Source organism: Chaetomium fimeti (assembly GCF_033439085.1).
Source record: "Chaetomium fimeti strain CBS 168.71 chromosome Unknown B0H64scaffold_4, whole genome shotgun sequence".
Lineage (NCBI taxonomy): Eukaryota > Fungi > Ascomycota > Sordariomycetes > Sordariales > Chaetomiaceae > Chaetomium > Chaetomium fimeti.
The window spans coordinates 1,871,613-1,886,463 of NW_026944332.1; the positions used below are offsets into that span (position 1 = coordinate 1,871,613).

At 56.6% G+C, this 14,851-nt stretch overlaps 5 protein-coding genes across 5 annotated transcripts; 2 read left to right on the forward strand and 3 right to left on the reverse strand.

The window, feature by feature from the left end:
• Positions 1–953: 953 nt before the first annotated feature.
• B0H64DRAFT_396009 (glycosyl hydrolase) lies at positions 954–2,730 on the forward strand. Its single transcript, XM_062803807.1, has one exon. It carries the CDS (start codon positions 1,353–1,355, stop codon positions 2,667–2,669), a length of 1,317 nt encoding a protein of 438 aa, XP_062659213.1. The 5' UTR covers positions 954–1,352; the 3' UTR covers positions 2,670–2,730.
• Positions 2,731–4,222: 1,492 nt separating this feature from the next.
• Positions 4,223–6,280, reverse strand: B0H64DRAFT_296666 (uncharacterized protein; the record flags this gene model as incomplete). Its single annotated transcript, XM_062800083.1, has 2 exons — positions 4,223–5,280; positions 5,509–6,280. Coding segments are annotated over 2 exons (1,830 nt in total), but the record flags the coding sequence as incomplete, so codon positions are not given.
• Positions 6,281–7,282: 1,002 nt separating this feature from the next.
• On the reverse strand, positions 7,283–9,147 carry B0H64DRAFT_396014 (Cdc37 N terminal kinase binding-domain-containing protein). The gene is made up of 3 exons (XM_062803808.1): positions 8,978–9,147; positions 7,554–8,885; positions 7,283–7,464 (listed from the first exon to the last, which is right to left on the reverse strand). Exons 1-3 carry the CDS (start codon positions 8,999–9,001, stop codon positions 7,351–7,353), a joined length of 1,470 nt encoding a protein of 489 aa, XP_062659215.1. The 5' UTR covers positions 9,002–9,147; the 3' UTR covers positions 7,283–7,350.
• Positions 9,148–9,225: 78 nt separating this feature from the next.
• B0H64DRAFT_359534 (RecF/RecN/SMC) lies at positions 9,226–13,617 on the reverse strand. Its single transcript, XM_062801683.1, has 4 exons — positions 13,374–13,617; positions 10,446–13,272; positions 9,954–10,395; positions 9,226–9,881 (listed from the first exon to the last, which is right to left on the reverse strand). The coding sequence occupies exons 1-4, from the start codon at positions 13,409–13,411 to the stop codon at positions 9,589–9,591; spliced, it is 3,600 nt and encodes a 1,199-aa protein (XP_062659216.1). The 5' UTR covers positions 13,412–13,617; the 3' UTR covers positions 9,226–9,588.
• On the forward strand, positions 13,618–14,686 carry B0H64DRAFT_396018 (uncharacterized protein). The gene has a single exon (XM_062803809.1). The coding sequence runs from the start codon at positions 13,804–13,806 to the stop codon at positions 14,467–14,469; it is 666 nt and encodes a 221-aa protein (XP_062659217.1). The 5' UTR covers positions 13,618–13,803; the 3' UTR covers positions 14,470–14,686.
• Positions 14,687–14,851: the final 165 nt, after the last annotated feature.

Below are 14,851 nucleotides of genomic sequence, written 5' to 3' on the forward strand. Positions count from 1 at the left end.
GATAAGCAAGCTGCTCGTCGGCAAGAAGTCCCCCCGCCCGAGCGGAACGACATCCTGCCGGAGCACACGAAGCTGTCTAAGAGGGGACTTAGTCGTATATAAGTGCAAGAGAGAGAAGGAAAGAAAGAAGGTACATACACCTTACCGAGCCTTTTGAACTTCTCTTTGTGGTTGAAGTCGGGTATGATATTTAAAATGCATAGCGATGACGGTAAGTTTTACTTCACCCTCAATCCCAAACTGCCTCAAAGTTAGGAACTTGCTAGAAGACTCATTACCGACGCCTATAAATAACAAGATCTAGGATAGAATAGGTACAGTTCCCTCCACGTTCTAGTGGTAATCCCACTGCTTTTCCAGTAAAGGTCTTCTATACTTGACTCTTAACTGGACTGGTTCGTTTTCGAATACTACTGGGTGACGTGTAGTACGAAGTAGTTGCTTATATATTGATTGCAGGCGAGGTATATGAGACAAGCGATATGATCCACGCAACAAGTCTTCTACTGTGTAGTTCCTTGTTATCTAACATAAATCCGTCTCGCTCATGCCGTTGGCTAGTTTGCCCTCTACATTACAAGCCCGTCATCCAATACTGACTCCTCTCTTCAAACGATAATGCGGCTTGGGCCACCAGAGCGGGATCAGTCAAGGATGTCTCGTTAGTCCTACCTACCGCGCATCTTGCCGACACCGACGGAAAAGGTATCGGCGTGGAGATGAGCCCCTGAGTCGTGGGTCTCGGCCAGTGGGTATCTGTGCCCAACTAAGCTCACACAATATATATATGATACCATGAATTTAGCCAATGTATAGTGTAGGCGCTCCAATCCAACAGGATACACGCCGGTCCGTCTCATCGGTGAAGGTTTGTTCGCTTTGACCCTCCATGCAGAGGAGAGCCTCACCGTGTAATTCCTTTCATGGATTCTCCGGGTTTATTCAGGGAAAAGGCTGCTACCCGCCAGGGAGGTACAGTTCCATTTCAACCCGGTATTTGGGGAATGATCATGCCTACCTGGTACGCAAATCCAATTTACCCAACCAATCCCTGGTGACGGTGCTCGGGACTGGTAATTGTCTCGACGGGTAGCTCTCGCGCTCCAATCCGAAAGCTATTCAGAGAAAGAAGCTTCTTGCGCTCCAATCCGGAGCCTCATTCGTTCGGGGAACGATGCGGCTCATTCTCAGACTGCCCGAGAGGTCAGTATACCACACATGACCACACTGACATGAGAATACAAATATGCAACCGCCCGCAGAGGCAGAACATGGGGAAGGGTCTCAGCTATCAGGCACGCAAGCCCAAGCCCACCGGATTCGAGTAGCCACACAACCAGCATCCTCTCATCATGTTCGGCCCTACCAAGTCGATGCTCAGGGGCATCGCTATCGCGGGCGTCCTCCTCGGCGGCAGCGTCCATGTCGCGCAGGCCGATAACCCCATCATCCAGACCCTCTATTCCACCGACCCGGCACCCTACGTGTGGAACAACACGGTCTGGCTGTTCACCGGCCATGACGAGAGCGGCGCGACGAACTACGACATGAGAGACTGGCGCCTCTACTCGTCGACAGACATGGTCAACTGGAGGGACTGGGGCGTCATGATGAGCCTCAAGACGTTTAGCTGGGCTAGAGCAGATGCGTGGGCAGGTCAGGTCATCGAGCGGGACGGCAAGTTCTACTACTACGTGCCGGTGACGAAGAACAGCGGAGGCTATGCCATCGGTATCGGCGTAAGCGACAGCATTACGGGACCGTACAAGGACGCCCTGGGCAAGGAGCTGCTGGCCAACGGAGGTATTGACCCGACTGTCTGGATCGACGATGACGGCCAGGCGTATATGTACTGGGGCCACTCTGGTGCCTACTACGTCAAGTTGAACGAGGATATGCTGTCGTATAGCGGTGCTATTACGAGCACCTCGGTCCAGGACTTTATCGAAGGCCCCTGGCTCCACAAGCGCAACAGCACCTGGTATCTCACCTACTCGGGCTTCGGCGGCGCCAACGAGGACATCAAGTACGCGACGAGCAGCAAGCCGACCGGGCCCTGGGCTTTCAAGGGTCAGATCATGGCGCCGCAGGGCAAGTCGTTCACCAACCACGCCGGTATCATCGACTACAAGGGCGGCTCGTACTTCTTCTACCACAACGGCGCCCTCCCCAACGGTGGCACCTACGCCCGCTCCGTCTGCGTCGAGCAGTTCACCTACGACGCCGATGGCAGCATCCCCAAGATGGTCATGACGGACGCGGGCGCACCGCAGATCGAGCCCCTGAACCCGTACCAGCAGGTCGAGGCCGAGACCATCGCCTTCTCGTCGGGTCTGACCACGGCGGCGAAGAGTGACGGCGGCATCTACGTGACTTCGATCAGCGACAACGACTACATCAAGGTCAAGGGCGTCGACTTTGGTACCGGGGCCGCTTCCGTCGACCTCCGGGTTGCTGCCGCGGCTGGTGGTGGAAAGATCGAGCTCCGTGTGGGCAGCCAGACCGGTACGGTCATCGCAACGTGTGCTGTTGATGCTACTGGTGGCGCGCAGACATGGAAGACAATCTCGTGCCCTGTTACTGGCGCCGAGGGCAAGCAGGATCTGTTTTTCAACTTCTCTGGCAGCAACTACAACTTTGACTGGTGGCAGTTCAAGCAGGCTGCGTGAGCCCGTGTGTATGGGTTTTAGTCGAGACATGGCACAATTTAACTAACGCTCTTTTCACTTGCATGGCTCTGTTCCTGGTTGTGAAGCTCGGCTGATGGTTGATTCCGCCAGTAGTTACCAGTCTCATCTTGCCCGTCTCCCTCCTTCAGTCCCAGACTCCATTTTGTTCGCGATATGGGATTCGACTGAGCCCCACAGCTCAGCTGCCCAACCCCCTTTCCACTTCATTCCTCTTCACTCACCTCCCCCTCAGACTCCTCCTCCGACTCCTCCCCCAATTCCTCCTCCACCAAATCCAGCAGAGCCGTCATCAGTTCCCTCCCTCCCGCCTCGGCCCTCCCATCATCCTCAACACCCTTCTCACCACCCCCTCCCACTCTCGCTCCCGCCCCATTCAACCCCCCATCCCTATCCCCATCCCCATCCCCACCCCCACCCCCCTCCCCCCCCTCAACAACCAAATCCCCCAAATCCACCGGGCCCCTCAACTCGCTCTCCACCACCTCCACCACCACCCTCCAAAACCCCCACCGGAACGGCCTCCCCACAGGCGGATCCCACTCCAACTCAACCGGAGCCTCACAGCCCGGCAAGCCCATGCCGGCCTCGGCGAAGCGCGCCGTCATCGCGGGCTCGACTTCGTATCGGTAGTGGTGGTGGTCCTCGATCGCGCTGTTGCGCGGGCGGGCGAGGGAGAGGAAGGTGGTGAGGGCGGCGAGGTTCGCGGATGGGAGGGTGGTGTGCGTGGAGTGTAGTTGGGTGTGGGTGGTTATTAGGTCGAGGGGGGTGGTGTTGGGGGGGAGGGTGATTGTTGTTGTTGTTGTTGGGTTTGGCGAGGTGGGGGTGGTTGTGGTGGTGGTGGGTTCGGAGTCGGTTTCAGAGTCGGGTTCGCTGTCACTTTCGTCGTTAGGTTCGTTTGTCTGCTTGTGGGTTTCTTGCGTTGTGACGTGCTCTGGGTTTTGGTGGTTTGGTTCCGGCCGGGCGCTGGGAGAGATGGCCGCGTTCTCCGGTACTCGTTCGGTTTGGTCCTCATCTGCCTTGCCGCCTCCAGTATCAGGTCCTGTAACCTCCCCGGACTCAACCCCCTCTTCCTCACCGTTCCTACTCTCGCTATCCTCCCCACTCCCAACTTCCCCATTACCATCCCCACCCTCTTCCCCCTTCTCCTCACCATCACCACTCACTCCCCCTTCAACTCCCTCCCCTTCAACTCCCTCCCCACCACACTCAAAAACCACCCCCTCCCCCCCAGCACCACCACCACTACTGCCACCACCACCACCACCACCACCACCACCACTAACCCCCCTCCCAAAATACACCCGCGACCACACATCAAACCGCCGCCGCGTATAAATCCCCGCGCCCGCCCGGTCCACCCGCAAGTTCGAATACCCGCCCGCCCGCGCCATGTCCCGTGCCGCCACCCCGGCCACCTCGCCCACCAGGTCGCGCGTCTCGGTGGCGACCCAGAAGAGCTGGGTCGTGTTGTTGGTGAAGGTGACGCGGCCGGAGTAGAGGAGGGGTTCGTTTTGATTTTGATTCTGGGGGTGGTTTGGGGGTTGGGTTTGGGGTTGGGTAGGTGCGGTGGAGGTTGGTAGGGAGGGGGTGGAGGAGGTGGATGAGGAGGTGTTGGTGGTGGTGTTGATGGAAGAGTGTAGCGGCCGGACCATAGACCAGCTCTTCCCCACAACCCCCTTTTGCAGCCGGTCCTGGTGTGCCGCGGCCTGCGAGTTGGCTGCTTGCAGGGAGAAGTGCTGGCTGCAGCGGACGGCTTTGGTGCTCTTCACCTGCTGGAGGAGCTGCTCTGCATCTTCGTCGTCGCTGCCGGACGGCGTGGTAAACCGCGGCGTGCGGTACACCACGTACTGGATCACCGTGCGGTCTGAGCCTAGGGCCTCGACGGCGGATACTGATTCCCGCGGTGGGACGGGCTGCTGCGGGAAATCGTCATGGAAGGATCGCTGTTGTTGCTGTCGCTGTTGGAAGTGGTGAAGGGGGTAATATGCGGCAGCCCGTGGTCGGCGGTAGTTAAGGGATGGTTGAGAAAAAAGGGGAGGGTCAGGTGGAACGATAGCTTGGTCAGAAAGTAAGTTGGCCCGCGACTGGCGGTTGGAGCGGGATTGACTGGGTTTGGGCTGGAAAACGTTCCTCGACTGGCCTAGACTACTGGTCTGGTGCTTTCGCCCACCTGCTGGTCCTGGGGGTTGGTAGGGTTGGTTTGCCGGGCGGTTGGGCACGGGTGCTGGATTTAGTTGAGATGGACGATTGAGTAGTTGAGGGGGGGCGGGAGGTTCGCTTCTTTGACTCGCCCTATTCCGCTCTAAGTTCCTGTTACCGCTGTTTGGCAAACCAGAGACAACTTGCGCAGTTCTTTTCTCGGGTACCTTGGATGCGTAGGTTCGAAACAAGTCGACATCATCTTGGTTGGTGGCTGGCAAGTCGCCGCCGTTTGACTGAGTTTGTTGACCCTTCTTGGTATTGACGGGCTCTTTATTCGGCCCGGTAGTGTTAACTTTGTTATGGTGGCCGGCTTGGGTAGATAAGGAACTTTGTTGCTGACTTAGAGTCTGGAGCAGTTGTGAACGCGGTTGTTGACGCGATATCAGGTCTGACTCGTTTGCCCCGGCACGCCCGTGCCTAGGTTGCAGAAATGGGTGTGATATCTGCCGTGGCCCCTGACGAGGCTGCTGGCGAGCTGCTTGGGACGGCCCTACAGAAGGCCCCAAGAGAGTTTGATGGGGCTGCGGGCGGTCTGTTGGCCGCGTTTGTTGATTGTTTCCCTGCTTAGAGCCAGGAAGTGATCCACCACGCAGCAACTGAGAAGCCTCTTGAGAACCTTGTCCGTGAGGCGTCTGCTTAACACCCCGGGTAGCCTCTTGACGGGCATCTTCGCCGGATACCTGCTGATCCCGAGGTTTTGCTCTCTCCTTCTCCCTGTGCCGATCGTCCTTATGAAGACCCTGAAGATGCCGACGCCGTGACGACTCCTTGCTCTTTCGCGAGGCCGATGAGCGTGGGACTGACTTGCCCCTGTCCCCAAACAAGTGTTTGGCCTTGCGCTTTTCCGAAGACAAGCGCTTCCTCGCGTCCCGAGAATCATCGTGAGCCTGTGAATGCGCCCGCTGGGACCTGTGCCGCTTTTCGCGGCCCTGCTCATCGAGACGGCGCCTCTTGGTTTTGCGGCTCGAAGGAACGACACCGTTGCCCGGGCTGTTTGGGTTGTCTGGAAGATCGGTGAGATCGATGACTTCCGGAGATGGTCTTTTGCGCGAGTGTTGGAGTGTAGTCTTGTCTGACCCTTGAAGGGTGTTGGGCTCGCCGGCTTTCAGGTTGTGTCGTTTGTGGCCGGTGTAGTCGTACCCAGTGAGGAAGCCGCTGCTCTTAACACCAAACAGCCCCTGTGAAATGGTTCCGGGTTTCGTCCCATTGTCCGCCGAGTCGTCGGGAGACAGAAGCTCCGGGAGTCCGTTCCCAGCCGGGTTACTTGGTGGATGAGCTGCGAGAACCCCTGCTGGGACAGACAAAATTGGTTTTGTAGTTGGCTGTGACGCAAGAACGCTCTTGCTCTTGCAGCGGCGGATGGCTACGAAGAAATCGCCATCCTCGTCGTCCGAAGACTTATCATTGATGGATGTGGGGGCTTGAGAGTCCTTCCACGGGGACGGCTCCGCTGTGATGTCCGAGACGGTCAGTACCGGGCTCCGCGTTACTTATGAGCTTTGTCACAAACCGGTGGATGTTGCAGTCTGGGCTGGGGCCTCGGTCTTCCTGGCTTCGCTCCCCGTTATGTCCGGGGAAGGAACTTCTGGAACTGGCCCTTGGGGCGAGGCGTCAGCCGTCGCCGACGATGTAGACTCTTGAGACTTTACGTCAGCAGTGACCCTAGTGAAGCTCCAACCCTGGGCAAAGGCGAGGTCGGTCACCATCTGGGTTGGTTCCTGCATGGTAAAGATGTGGCTTTGCGAAATAGTTGCGTGCGACGTCGGAGGAACGTCCTCAGCCAAGTCAGTAGTCATCTGGCCGGCGAGTGAACAGGTATTGTGCAAGTCAGGTACGGTGACTAGGAGTGAGGATGCTGCGAGATTAGCCAGTAGAAGGCAAAGATAGAGAAACGTAAGAGACTGAGATGAAAAGGAAGAGGGGGGAGGAAGAGTAAGAAAGAGGGAAGACTATATGGGTAAAGGTGGGAGATAGAAATGTAACCCGGAAACGTGGATGGGTCGTGGGAGTGGTAGTAAGAGAATAGATATCGTGTGGTGTAAAACAAAACCGGCATATAAAGCTGATACGTAAAGCTGTAGAAGTTTGGTAACCAGCTTGTAACAAAGCGGGTTTCGTTCCCAGCACACGTAAACAAGGAGGGACCGAGAAAGGGGGAGAAGTGGGTGGGAAAAGAGACTTGCGAAGGTTGGTGGTTCGGAGGGTCACCCACCCACTCGAAACAACAAAAGAATAGATAGATGGATGGAGTGGAAGGTACGGAAATGAAGTAATTCCCGAGGCAGAAACCGTCTTAACGTTCAAACAAAGCAATCAAGGTTTGGGGTAGACACTTACCACGCAGATGAAGTCGTCAAGGACATCACACTCACTCGACACACGAACCCGAGTGACAGACAACCGATGGTATTGACGACATCCTAGACACATACAAGCACCCCTACCCACCCTCGGCCCCTCACTCCGGGTCATCATACTTGGCCGCATTCTCCTCTTCGAGCTTCTTCCACTGTTCCTTGCCCTGTTCTGTAGTAGCATCGATAATCTCCTCCTCGAGGCTCAAAATACCGGCCTATTCAACCGTTAGCACATCACGCCACATCACATCACCCATAGTAAACAAACCCCCTCCCGAGAGTGGGGGGGGCAGAAGAAACTCACCTCGCCCAACTTCCCGACCACATCCTCGGCCTCCTCCACCTTCATCTCCCCCAGCACCTTATTCACCTCGTCCAGCTTCCCCGTCTCCAACGCCCGCTTCATATCCGCCGTAAACCCCTCAAAGATCTGCCTCCCCCTCTTGGCCTCCTCATCCCCGCCCTCAGCATCCGGAATCTTAATATTAATAACCGTCCCCGGCTCGACGGCATGCAGCTGGATCTGCTCGACCCCCTCCTGCCCGCCCTTCCCCTCGGCCTCATCCTTCGCGCGCTGCAGCACGATCTCGCGGGTGCGGGTGCGGATGCGGGCGTACGTGTCCTGGACGTCCTTGTGGAAGACCTCCTGGGCCTGGTGCCCCGGCGTGGAGATGCGCTTGAAGAAGAGGGCGACGCCGTCGCGGCCCAGCGAGCGGCAGTACTGCAGCAGCAGCGCCTGGTGCACGCAGTTGCGCGCGTAGTCGGACCGGTTCTCCAGCTGCGCGTCGAAGGCGAGGATCAGCAGGCCGTCGGTCTCTTTCTCGGTCAGGATCTGCGGGTGCTCCGAGAGGAAGGCGAGGGAGTCGCGGTAGGAGGTCGATTTGATGAGGGCGAATTTCTTGGCGAGCGGGGAGGCGGTGACTTCTTCGTCGTCGTCGTAGCTGGAGGCGGAGGTGGATGCGGCGGGGACGGAGCCGGTGTTGGTGAAGTTCGGGTTGAGGAGTTCGACTTTGGAGGAGTCCTTGGCCCCCGAGCCGGAGGCGGAGGAGGTGTACTTGTTGACGTGAGAGCTGTCGAAGCCCGTGTGGATTCCTTCGCTGGTGATCTTGCTCGACTCTTCCTTCTCGAGCTCGGCGAGCTTCTTGATCAGCTCGCCCTGCAGGTCGGTGACCTTTTGGAGGTGTTCCCCGATCTCGGCCACCATGCCATCGTATCTTTCATCCTGGCTAATCTTTTTCTCGTCAAGGGCCTTGTTTACCTGGTCCAGGAGCGTGGCCATCATCTTGGTATACGAGGGGAGCTGTTCCTCGGCGTCGTGGACGGCCTCTGGGCGGGGCGGGGGCTGGTCGTCCTTGGGGTCTAGTCCGGCTGCCGACTCCATGACCGCCCGGAAGGCCACCTCCCCCGGGTTTCCTGACTTCGCATCGGAGGCATGCGCTTTTAAAGAGGAGAGGAGGGATGATATGCGCTTGATAAGGCTGTCGTTGATGATACGTTCGTACTTGAGGGTCTCGATCTGACGCTTCCGTTGTTGGCGTTCCATGTGGATCTGGCTCTGCTTCGCGCGAATAAAGGACCGTTTGTCGACGTTGGGATGTACCTCGACGTCCGAGTCATCGCTGAGCTCGAGCGCGTCCTGAATAGGGGGTTAGTTAACTGAATGAATGCCTTGGGATGGAGAGACAGAAGGTGGTCTTCTGCGGGGTTGTTTTCGTCTTCTTTTCTTACCCATTTGCTGTAGTCAACCGGCATCGTGCTTGTTGGCGGTGTCTCCGCGATGCTCGAGATTTCTCGCTCGGTTCGTAGAAGATAATGAGCGTCAAAGCTTGCAAATTTATGGATATTGTCACTGAGTCAAGTTCATGTCTTGTCGTCGTTGGTTCTCTTAGCAGGAGCCGTGAATGGTGGGGTAGCTTCTAGAATCACATCGCAATTGAAGTGGGGCTCACGACGTCAACTGTCACTCAGCTCATAGCTTCAGGGGTAGGGAGCTGCGTTCCCCCTGTCTCGTACTGCAGTAAGAAACAAGAGCTCAGCAAATAGGTATGTACATACAGATACCGAGGTATCTTAGGTATAGTCCAAATCAAAGCAACAAGCCGCGCCCACTCATACGAAGATACACACGCACTCCTACCTACCTTAACGAGGTAATAATAATGTAGGCTAGACTCCGGGTGTCCCACCTAGGTGCTGAAGCAAACCGGCCCAACGCCTCTTCCCACACAGCCCGTACGTCCACCAGATACCACAAATACATCCCCGATCCAGTTCCAACCCCCGGCCGTGCGACTCGCATATACAGCTCGCAACAACTGCCGTGACCCAGGTTGTGCCCCTCACTTCTTCTGCCCATCAACAAAGTTCAGCGCCTCCTCCGTCGGTACACAATCAATGGTGCTCGTCTTGTTGTGGAAGGTGACACCATAGCATTTGTCTGCCACGAGCACAATCTCCGGCCGGAACGTCGTGCATATGAACTGCGTCTTCTGCTCCTCCGAGATGCTCATCAGTAGGCTGGCCACCGCCGTCCGGTACTGCGCGTCCAGGTTGGCATCAACCTCGTCGAAGATGACGAAGGGGCTGGACTCGGCAGCCTGGAGGGCGAAGATCAGGCAGAGGGCGCATAGACCTAGATAATGTTGTTAGTAACATGATAATGGTTTCTGGTGGGAGTGTGAGGGGGAAGGGGGTCAATGCTTACTCTTTTGCCCACCACTCAGTTGTTGGATCTTCTGCTGCTCGTCCATGACCTTGGAATTGAACGAGACCGAGATGCCCACGCCCGTGTAGCTCTCGACACCCGTTGGCTCCTCGTCTGACTCCTCGGCGTTGCGCTTCTTGTTCGCCCGGTCCGCCTTGCGCTGGATCACGAGGCGGCCATGGCCTGCCGGGACCAGTTTCTCAAAGATGGTGGTAAACTCCCGCGAGACCTGCTTGAACGTGCGTTCGATTGCTTCGTCCTTCTCCTGGTCGAGATGCTCAATCAGTGCCTCGATCGACATCTGCGACGTGTCGAGCTCCTTCCGCCGCTTCAGGAGTTGGTCGCGCTGTGTGGTGAAGCTGTTGTATTGGTCGAACGCCTTCTTGTTGATGTGCTTGTATTTCTTGAGGGCCTCGTTGACCTTCCGCAACTTTGACTCGATCTGCTGCCGTTAGTGGGCTGTCTTGGAACCGTTGTGACCAAAAAGCTTACCTGCTCCGGCTTCATCTTCTCGTACTTGCCGAACGCCTCTTCCGGTAGGATACCTAGGTCCCGGATGTTCTTGGCGTATTCGGCAGCCTGGCTGACTAGGCGAGCTCTCGTCTGGATGTTCTTCTCCATCCTCTTCTGGTGCTGGTCGATCCGCTTTTGCAACTCTTGCAGCTCCTGCTCCCTCTGGGACTTCTGAGCCTCCAGCTGGGCAAGTTCGCCGCTCACCTTCTCCGTCTTTTGCTCGTTCTCCTCCAGCTGCTGTTCAACTTCGGCCATGGCTCGCTGGGCTTTCTTGAGCTCCCTCTGGGCGTCCTTGAAGCTCTCGCTGCCCCCAGCCGTCGAATTCTCAAAGGCTTGACTCCGAAGCTGGTCCTCCTGTGGCCGGAGATGGCTCTGCAAATTGGTCTCGAGAGTCTTTTTACGGCCTTCGAGCTCAAACCGCTTCTTGCTGACTTCCTTCAGCTCCCGTTGCAGCCGATGTACTTCGGCCGTAAACTCCTCCAACTGCCGTTCCTCGTTTGCTGACAGAGCCTTCTTAAAGTCCTGGGAAATTTCGGCCTGGTATGTCGAGATGGAGTCGTCCAAGTCTTTGAGGTTCTTCTCCACCTGGGCCTGCCGCTCGATAGCCGCTTCGAGGTGAGCTCGCTCGCGCTCTAGCTGGGCGTTCTTCGTTCGCAGTTCCATCTTGAGTGGCTCGAACCCGAACTCGAACTGGCGCATTTGCTGCTCCAGCTTGTGCTCCTCGCCGCTCGCGCTCGTCACTTTCTGATCGACCACCTCGATTTCTTTGCGGATTTTGTCGATGTCCGCCAACTGTTGTTCATACAGATCTCGCATCTGGCCGACTCGCCGTACTGCATCGAGGCGTGACCTCCTGGCATCGACATAACCTCCAGTCATTGCACCTCTTTTGTTTGTTGTGTCACCTTCTGGCGTAATCGCGTCCAGGCCGTGAGACCGGGCGTATTGGGACGCGACCGAGAGGTTTGGACAGACGATGGTGCGCCCGAAAACTTGCTGGAAAGCTTTCTCGTATTCTGGCTCATACTCGAGCTTGCTGATGAGCGGTTGCGCGTCTGACGCCCTGGGCATCTTGACCTGCCGCGGCCGTAACTGCTCCAGTGGCATGAACGTCAGCCGCCCGCCGTAAGACTTGTAGAGATGATCCGAGAGCATGGTGGCTGTTCTGTCGTTGTCGACAACGTAATGGAAAAGACTATTCCCCGCCACTTGTTCTACCGGCAGCTTGTATGCCTCGACTGGCACGCTCATGAGCTCTGCTAAAGTCCCATAGGCCCCGGGAATGTCCCTCTCCCGCTTCAGTCGCCTGATCGATGCGAGGCCCTTGGCAGTGGCCGAGTCCATCGAGTGTGAAAGTGATGACTCTGCCTGGTCCCTCTCCGATCGTGTGTTGGAAAGAAGCGAGCCAAGTTTGTCCTCCTCACGCCGAAGCCTCTTGCGCTCTTCGTGCAGCTGCTCCCTGGCCTCCTGAGCCTTGGTCAGCTTCTCGGCGAGCGTGCCTCGGTTCCCGCCGTAGCCCTCGATGTTTTGGCGGATATCCTGGATGGCCTTCTCTAGCTGCGCAATGGACGCCTCGACTGACTTCACCTGCTCCCCGGCATCCATCGCGTTGGCCTTTTGCACGCCCAGAGACGTGGTAGCGTCATCGATCTCCTGCTTGAGGTAGCTATCACGCTCCGCTTTCGTCTTGAACTGGGAGCTGCGTGTCTGTTTGGTGAGCAAGCGGTTCTTCCCCGACACCGCCTCGTCCCGTCGCAGTCGGATCTGGGCTTCCTCGCTCCTCCGCTCCTCGTATTCAGGGGTGATCTTGGCCACGTCCGACTCGGCAGCCTTGATTTCCCGCCTCACGTGTTGCAACTCTGCCTCTTGCTTCTGCTGCGCTTGTTCCCGTGCGTGCCTAGTTTCGTCCAGGTGCTTCGCCTTCAGCTCCGCTTTTGCCCGCGACCGAGCGGCATCTTTGCGGTCGTCGTCGAGCTGTTGCCGTTCCATGGCAAGCAGATCCAGGTCTTGCCTCAACTCGTGCGAGTTTTGGTCCAAGCTGCTGATTTCCTTCTCCGTTTTTTGGAGCTGCGTACGGTCCTTCGTCGAAGCCCCGGCACCTCCCTGCCTCGCTTCCTCCAACTGCTCTAGTGTATCGGCATTGGTTGCCTGCAGACGGTGCCAGTGCGCGTACTCAAGACACCTGCGCTCCCTGTCTTTGTCCTGGAAGTCGCGGAGTTCGTCCTTCTCTTCCTCAAGCTCGCTCAGCCGTTCCTTGATGTACACCAGGGTCTCGTCGATCTTCTCGCGTTTGCTGTTGGTCTCGGCCATAATCTTGAGCGACTGTATCCTCCGATCGTCGTATGTGTTGGTGCCCGCGATCTCCTTGAGGAGGTTGAGCCTCTCGGACTCCTTCATGTTGGTGATTGCGGCAATGCGACCCTGGGGTACAATGTAAAAGGGATTCTCCTTCGCAAACCCAGCAGTCTCGAGGATTTTGAGAACATCGGCGCGGGTCTGGACCTTCCTATCCACTGAATATTCATCCTTCTTTAGACCGATTGTCCGGCGGATTACGACCTCGTCGCCCGGCTCGCTGAAGCGCTTGTCCTGGTTGTCGAAGATAATCTCGACATAGGCGGACATGACGGCAGATCCTGACCCCTCATGGAGAAGAGCCTGCCGCTCCTCGCGGCTCATGTTGGTGTAGGCATCGCTGAGCACAAATCTGATCGCAGCGAAGAAGTTACTCTTGCCAGAGCCGTTGCGCCCGACGATAACATTGGTCCCAGGAGAGAAGGGCTCTATAACCGTCTGGTCTTTGTAACTATGATGTGGAGAGTGCCGTCAGCGAATCCAAGACACCTTCTGGAAATCCCCTACAGGCGCGAGGTACAGATTATTACACTCAGTGGGGTCTCGGCCTACCTTTTGAAGCCCTGGATGATGATCTGCTTGATATGCATCTTTGCGACAACGCTGTCAATTCGACAGCAGAGTCAAAAAATCCAGAGTATTGCGACCAGGGTTATTCAGTCTGTATGCGCATCAATATCTGGGTGGAGTTTGTAAAAATCGGTGAAATGGCGTTATTGCCGTCTGCATCCTCAAATCGCCGTCTCAAAATCGCGGGTTGGCGCTTGTGGAGGGGGACCTGCCACAACGCGTCTCGTCGCGCCGCTCGCAGTTTCCCGAAGCTTGGACCACTTCACAACATTCCACGTGATTCAGACCGATAGCTGTCGCCAATTGGGCCTGGTCGATCGACATACGAATACTAGACGAACTGTGCATTTCGCTCACTGTGGAAATCGCGATCTCTCTGGATGGACGATGTTTCAGACTGGCAGTTGAGTCCATGGTATCCTCTAGAAGAAAGAAAAGCTCAAGGATGCACGAGAGGAACATCAAACAAACCCCAGCAAGCAAACTGTTTTGTTTCCGTGACCTCATAATTTTCAACGTTGCACTTTTTAGGTTGGGATCAGAAACGCACAGTCATTTCAAGCAGATCTCGCACTCACTGCCCTTGCATGCATCATCGGCCCAATCCAGACCGGCATGTTCCAGCCCTCCAGACGATCAGGTATCAAATTATGCACCTGCCCTCCAGGCAATTACGCATCATGTCGATGGTCGCCCTCTGTCCTCCCCACGATGCGAGTTGTCTATCACGAACGGTAACAAGAGCCTATGTGCTACGGTGATGACAGTCGGCTTTGAACGGGCAAACCACCAGGTGGTTCTAAATGGGGTGATGACGGGGCCACGCTGCCACAATACGAATACCACACCTCTCTTTGTTGGTGGATCGAAACTTTCTCATTTATATATGCAACTATCGAGTTCAGGCGCACACAACGGCAACAATGGAACGTGTGGAAAGGCCCGGTCCGGGCACTGGATGATGGGGTTGCAGGCAGAGAGAGGCACTGCAAGCAGAGTTGGACACGTTCCAAGTTGGCGGGGCCTTGGGAATGTGGCGGGATGTGGACTGCTCAGCTTGGAGAACGAGGGGACGTGAAAGGCCGCACGGCCTTGCTGCGGAATGGCGGGGAAAGTGAAATGAAAGCTTGCTGCATCTCTCACTCTCACCCCTCCCTCGTCTTTGATGGTTACAGAGAATAAGTGGGTGGGTTGTTGGAGTGCAGGACGCGCTTTCCATCTCTTTTGTTCGTTGATAAATTCTGAGACCGGGGGGAAGGGGGCACGGGACTTGGGGTGGGCGGCGCATGGACAGGGATGTAAGAATGGCGCTAAAATGCGCAAGGCCCCGGGAGGAGCGTTGGGAACGCCGGGCTGTCTATAAATTTAAACCAATATTTCTTTATAGACGGGCGCCTGCCCTCCACCCGATCCTCCCACCGCACCCGCTTGCCCTGCGCGCACCCTCCGCCTTGCCAAAT

Bases quoted from the DNA above. Each gene is read 5' to 3' on its own strand.
- B0H64DRAFT_396014 (XM_062803808.1), bottom strand. From the start codon at position 9,001: ATGCCGGTTGACTACAGCAAATGG. The intron at 8,886-8,977 runs GTAAGAAAAGAA...CCCCCTATTCAG, and splicing joins CGGTTGACTACAGCAAATGG to GACGCGCTCGAGCTCAGCGA. The intron at 7,465-7,553 runs GTGAGTTTCTTC...ACGGTTGAATAG, and splicing joins TGGTCGGGAAGTTGGGCGAG to GCCGGTATTTTGAGCCTCGA.
- B0H64DRAFT_396018 (XM_062803809.1), top strand. From the start codon at position 13,804: ATGGTATCCTCTAGAAGAAAGAAAAGCTCAAGGATGCACGAGAGGAAC.
- B0H64DRAFT_396009 (XM_062803807.1), top strand. From the start codon at position 1,353: ATGTTCGGCCCTACCAAGTCGATGCTCAGGGGCATCGCTATCGCGGGC.
- B0H64DRAFT_359534 (XM_062801683.1), bottom strand. From the start codon at position 13,411: ATGCATATCAAGCAGATCATCATCCAGGGCTTCAAAAG. The intron at 13,273-13,373 runs GTAGGCCGAGAC...TCCACATCATAG, and splicing joins ATCATCCAGGGCTTCAAAAG to TTACAAAGACCAGACGGTTA. The intron at 9,882-9,953 runs GTAAGCATTGAC...AACATTATCTAG, and splicing joins ACTGAGTGGTGGGCAAAAGA to GTCTATGCGCCCTCTGCCTG.